Source organism: Corvus moneduloides, chromosome 7 (assembly GCF_009650955.1).
Source record: "Corvus moneduloides isolate bCorMon1 chromosome 7, bCorMon1.pri, whole genome shotgun sequence".
Classification (NCBI taxonomy): Eukaryota; Metazoa; Chordata; class Aves; order Passeriformes; family Corvidae; genus Corvus; species Corvus moneduloides.
The window spans coordinates 10,728,909-10,734,908 of record NC_045482.1 but is presented as its reverse complement, the minus strand read 5'-3'; the positions used below and the strand labels follow the sequence as shown (position 1 = coordinate 10,734,908).

Genomic DNA, 6,000 nt, shown 5'->3' with positions numbered 1-6,000 from the left:
GAGCCGCCGCCGCCGCAGCAGCGCCGGTCGTGGGGCGCGCTCGCCGCCCGTCGCGGGAGCCGCATGTGCGCGGGAGCCGCGGCGGAGGATGGCTGTGCTCAAGCTCGCCGACCAGGTGGGCGCCGCGGGGCGGGCGGGAGCGGGCGCAGCGGGCGGCGGGCTCAGCCTCAGCTGCAGCCCCCGCGGCGGTGCCGGCGGCCGGGGACGGCCCTTCACCCTGCCGGGGGCGGCTGTGGAAGCCCCTTCCCGGGAGGCGCCGTGTGGTGCCGGCTCCCCGCTGCCCCCCGCCCGCCGAGCCGCCGCCGATGCGCTTCTCTTCGCTTCCCGGCGGACATTGTGTGCGGAGGGCCGGGGGCTCGGGGCCGGGCAGGGCGCAGCTCGCCGGGGTCGCGGCGGCGGCCGCAGCCGGTACCGGTACCGGGCGCTCGCCCGTCCCCGCCGAGCTGTCGCCCCGCGGTCCCTGGTGAAACCCTGACATCTCCCGTCGGTGGGGTGGGATGGAAGTGGATGTCGGCTCGTTTCGAAAGGCCTCTCGGCTCTGCCTATCCTTCCTTTGGGTTTCTCCATCGTTTATTGCCGTACCATACGTAGAAATCATTTTTCCTGTCGCCTTCTTACTTAGGAAGTGCCTCTTCGGATACGCTGTTGCCGTTCTTCACAGGCTACTAGAAAAACCCGTAGTATTAAACACTTGGATCGTGTTAAATTTAGCAGTGGCCAGACAGCTGTAATCAATGTTAAAGTATTTCTTATCACTGGTAGCTAGAAGCATTTATAAATATTTAGTAAATTGATATTATGACGCCCACATCCTGATTTATCCATATACTCTACCAACTGTTACACACTTTGCGTGCTTTAATCTGCTATTTTTAATTCAGCGTGGTCTGCCTGTGATGTGCAGCGTGGGTGTCCTGCAAGCCTCAGACCCTTCCTGTGGGGTTCAGAAGGACTGCCTGCAGCCAGCCCCTCTCCAAATACCCGTACTTGGAGATCACAAGCCTTGCTCGCAGTCTATTTATGCTTTTCCAAAAAAATCTTACGCACACGCAAAGCTGCCACATAGCACATTGAAAAGAGTTTTGAAAGCAGAAAATGATAAAGCTGCTTCTAAAGTGAAAGCGATACTGTGGGACCAGTCTATAATGTGTTTTCATGTGTAACAGAAGGCAGTGTTTATGGGCTGTCTCCTGACATGTCCCTTGAATATCCTCATCTTTAGATGTGGTGCTTATGACTGGCAAAGAAAATGTTTCACACCATGAGGCTTCGCCACCCCATGGTGCACAGACCAAGTCTCGTAAATAAGGAGATTCAGGTAGGAGCCATGTGTTAAAAATCCAAACAGCAAGCATTAATATTAAAAATACATGTGTTACAAAGGACCAAAATTGTACCATTTTAGTGCTTTTTACATGTTTAGTGAAGCCCTTGAATTTACTGCCTTTAGCATTTTTAAACCTTTGCTGACATCTTACAGTGAGAATTTTGCTTCAGCAGCAGCAGTAGAAGTCAAAATAGATTTAAGTCAAGTAGATCACATCTTGATGGGGTCTGTAATGCTGTAGAAAAATGATAGGCTGTTGTCTTAGGGTTCTCTCTTTTCGTCTTACTCTAAGAACCCTTAAAGCAGAGGGAGGAGGCTCCTTAGAGCTGCTGTGACACCCCTGCAGTGTGCCTACTTTGAGAATGCTCAAAATTTTGGTGAATGCTTATCATTGTTCCTGGTCTGGCTGTGGCCTGGGACTTAGTAAGACAGGCTGATAATTTTTCTTTGTGGACGTATGTTTCCTGTTGTTTACAGAGGGATATATTGGTCTACCTGTGCCCATCCTACTGGATCTCTTTTTATTTCCTTAATTTTCTTCAACAGATCTTTTTCTTTCGCTTCTGAGAGACTGGAGGAGGGGGAGGATACATTCAAAGCTGGCTGTGGTGCTTCCTCTTAAAGCGAGAGCAGAAGTTTTTGTGTGCCCATTTCTGTGTGCTTGGAGCTGTTGCTGGTGGAGCCATTCCCACCTGCAGCCTGAGCAGTGTAACCAAGGCACCGGGGCAGCAGCTCTGTGTGCATCAGGGCAAGCTCTACTTCTCATCTGCATCAGAATGGAGGAGTGCTGTCCCCAGGCTGGCCCACCTTTAGCTGAGGGAGGCACAGTAGCAGCAGCCCCATGTGGTTACAGATAGACTCAGTCAAAACAGAGGTGAATCTGGACCGAAGAATGATGTGCCTGGGAAGATTTGCATTCCTGTAACAACTCCTGCGTGTGCTCAGACTCGCTGGGGTTGTGGGAGCAGGCTCCTGCATTTCTTCCTGCTCTTGAAGATTGAGGCAACTGTGACAGTGATAACTTGCAGTGATTCAGGAAATGGTTTCCTTTTCCTTAAATATCAGCGGCCACAGCTCACAATGTCCTGCAGTGAAATTTGGAATATGGGGGACATTCCACCCGCCCCTGCAGTAGTCAGAACCTGGGCTGCTATGAGTGCAGGCTGCTCTTTGTGCACTGAGTGTGAGGTGCTTCAGGTCTTAGTTGTGATGCTCAGGGAAGGATGACTCTGAAACCAAGAGCTCTCTGCCTGTCATTGGGATTTCTGTAGCACATGCTTCCTTCTGGACCCATGACTTTTTTGACCCCAGTGAGGAGAGCATCATGTAGGATATGACTAGAGAACCTCCCTGCTGGGAGCTTAAACATGCCTTTCTCTTAAGTGATCTCTTTCCTCCTTGCTTCCACGCTTGGCTTTTCTTACCAAGTGTATCTAACAGCAAAGATGGCATTCAGACAGATGAGAAATTAATCATACCACTTCTCATTTAGGCTTTGAAGACAGACAGATGTTAATTGTTGCTGCTTTCTTGATATAGCTGAAAAGTGCTAAAGTACTGCTACACTTAAACGTTAAAAGAGATTATCAGTTCTTTTGGCTGCATTCACTCGTTAGGCAGGAGAGCTTAGTTTAAGAGTTTAGCATTAGTTTAGCTTACTTGAATTTGCTTCCAGTGATGGTAATTATTAGCTCATCAATTGAGCCAAGAGAAACCTGTAAGTGATTTAACCACAGGAAGTGTGTTCTACCATCATTTGTTTCTAGACTAATTTCTTTCAGGCATGTAACTGCCACTTTTGAATGACTAAATGTTAAGCTGAAAACAAGTTAAAATAATTCATAAAACTTAAACCAATTCATAGGATTATAATCTTTGTGCATAGCGGTGTCTGTGCATTTGTAAACATTCTGATATTCTAAATATTTCTGTTGTCATATTCAAATATTGTAAAACTTGCTCTAAATTTTAACACATGTATTTGGTCCTTTTTTAACCATCTCTACAGTGAACATTAATTACAGCTAGCCTGCAAGTTGTTTTAAGGACTGAAAAAACTTTTTTTTTTCAATTCCAAGAGTTACTGCTTTACTGTTCCCCATCCAAGTTATTGGCTGTACCTTTTCCATTTCAATAAGCATTAGTATTTTATATTGTGTGAGGGTACAGTTGTTTATGATAAAAGCCTCTAGCTGTTGCAGTTAAGCTAGAGTTCAGAAGGAGCAGAAGACAAGTGCTCCAACAAGTGAGCAGCCAGAGGCTTTCAGGTGTGAGTGGCGCTCTCAAAGGGTAAAAGTATTGATCTGCTTGTGACTTTTGTAGCTGCTTTTTGAGCAGCAGTTGTTGCCTGGACCCACCTCTCTTATCCTTTGAGTAATCAGCAGATGTAGGGTTCTTCCTGCCGCCATTCTCCCTGCTTGCTGTCTGCAGTTCTTTGCCCAGCTTATTCTTCATACTTGCACCAAGTAACCTGGTTTCTTGAGAACTATTTGTTTGCTACTTGCGAACTCTTCCAGAGAAAGCCTGGTAGCTGATGTCCTGTTGAGTGTGCTTTTCATCTTTAGGGTTTCCACTGATGGTTCTGGGCAGCAAACAGACCATTGCTCCTGTCAGCGCTATGTGAGAGGGTAAAATATCTTAAAATAATTCTATATGTAAACTTCTGTGATTTGGCTTTTGGAAAATTAGTTTGGAAGAACCTTAAATTTCTGTAGTGTCTCCATCTCATTTTCAGTCTTATCTTGCCAGCTGGGGCCTTCCTTGCAGAGGTGCCAGCTGTGCCCACAGGCCCGCAGGTTGTCTCTTTAGCTAACTCTGTCCTCTTCTTTCTGTTTAAAGCCAACAAAGTCGCTCTGTGCATGGCTGTTTGATTTGGGATGCCAGCTGTGCCTTCACCTCCGTGGCACAAAGGTGCCCATTGTGCCTGTCAGAGGCAGCGATGGTCGGAGCGGGGCGTGCGTGGGGACATCCTGCGTGTTGATGTCTGTCATCTGAGGCTGATGCAAGCTCTCCACTGCCTATTGTTGCTTGTAGTTGTGCATGTTTGCAGAGGAAATGTATCATTCTGTCTTTGAAAGACACTGAGAAGGTTTTCTATAAATAAAAATAAAATGGGAAGTTGCCTAGAAGTGCAGCCTGTGTAGCTGCTTTTAAGAGGTGCAGTGCTTGGTGGTTTCATGCCCACACTGCCAAATTCGGTGAGAAGCTTGCTGTAAATCTAAGACAGACACAGGCTCTAGCTAGCTTTGGGCCAGTGCACCTGGAGGATCATAGTTTACTGTGACTTCAGTGTCACCAGCCCAGGCCCTGTATGTACAAAGCAACAGAATTACTTTTAGGCTGCCCTTACAAGCGTGCATATGCATGCATAAGGGTAATGAAGCCCAGATAAGTGGTTAGTGTACGTACTTAGGCTGCTATTAACTGCAAACCCTCATCCTGTCTCCTGGTATTTTACCTGTTGTCCTTGATTGCTGAGAGTAACGTAGTGTGACTAGAACTGAAAGGACCATTTCTCTCCCTTTCCCAAATGTTTTCCTGTGTTTGACAGTTCTTTTGCTGACCATCAGGATCCTTTTTATTATGGTCACAGAGAAACAGAATTAAACAGATGTTTAAATAATTTTAAACAGATGTCAAAGATCATAAAAATCCACTGGGCAAAGGCTGGGCTTGTCTGAACACACTTAAAACCAAAATGAATATAACAGTAACAAATAGTCTCCTAACAAAACCAATTACATTTCCAAGTGATGGTGTGTCTGACTTATTTCAGAATCATTCAGTTGACAAGAAAGGATACACAGAAAGACATTCTCTCTGAAAAGTAAAACACCTGAGAAAATGCCCCTGAATTTGCTCTTTGAAATAAGAGTAATGAACTTGTGCCCTATGGCCACAGGCAGCCCATGAGTTATTTTTGTGTGGCATGAGATGCCACGATTCTTCCCCTCCTCATATTATGACTAGATAATATTAAGGTGTGTATACTAATTTGCAGTCTTCTAAGTGGTTTTGAAAGGGCTCACAGCCAGAAAGAGATAATCCATTTTAGTACAAAATATCTCAGCCACAAAACTAAGGTAATTGTGGGGAAGGAAGGAGGAGGAATTTACCCACAGGAGTGTGTCTCTATTATTTTGTGTGTAATGAAAATGTGGTTGGACCAAAATAACTCCACTGGGGCTGCCACTGTCTTTCTAGAGCCGCGATGTTCCTAGGTATCATGCATACTGTGAGACATGGCTCTATGCTTTTAAAAATGAAATAAAAACTTTGGAAAAAATGGGATGTGCCAGAATTCCTGGTCTTGTTCAGACCTGTAGGAGTGATTGTTGCTGCCCTTTGGTGTAGATGACACCTTAGCTCTGACACAGAATCATCGAGTTGTTTAGATTGGAAAAGACCTTTAAGATCATAGAGCCCAACCATAAACCCAACACTGCCAAGACCACCACTGAACTATGTCCCTACACTCCTTCTAAATCCCTCCAGGGATGGTCCTGTTCAGAGAAGGTGACTTTGGGTCACCAAAGAGAGCAAGAGGCTGGAAAAGGAAGCTGCTTTGCTGCTTGGTTTTTTGTTTGTTTTTTTTTTTGTTTGTTTGTTTTTGTTTTGTTTTTTTTTTTTTTGTTTGTTTGTTTGTTTTGGTCATGGTTTCTGCAATGTTTTAC

The 6,000-nt window shown here is 45.7% G+C and overlaps 1 protein-coding gene across 15 annotated transcripts in view; it reads left to right on the top strand.

The window, feature by feature from the left end:
- The window catches only part of ANKRD44 (ankyrin repeat domain 44), a 132,063-nt gene continuing 126,063 nt past the window's right edge, over positions 1-6,000 (top strand). For all 15 annotated transcript variants that reach the window (XM_032113974.1, XM_032113982.1, XM_032113971.1 and 12 more), the window contains exon 1: positions 1-115. In XM_032113974.1, the coding sequence (XP_031969865.1) occupies positions 89-115 (27 nt within the window). In that variant the 5' untranslated portion in view covers positions 1-88. The remainder of the gene's footprint in view (positions 116-6,000) is intronic.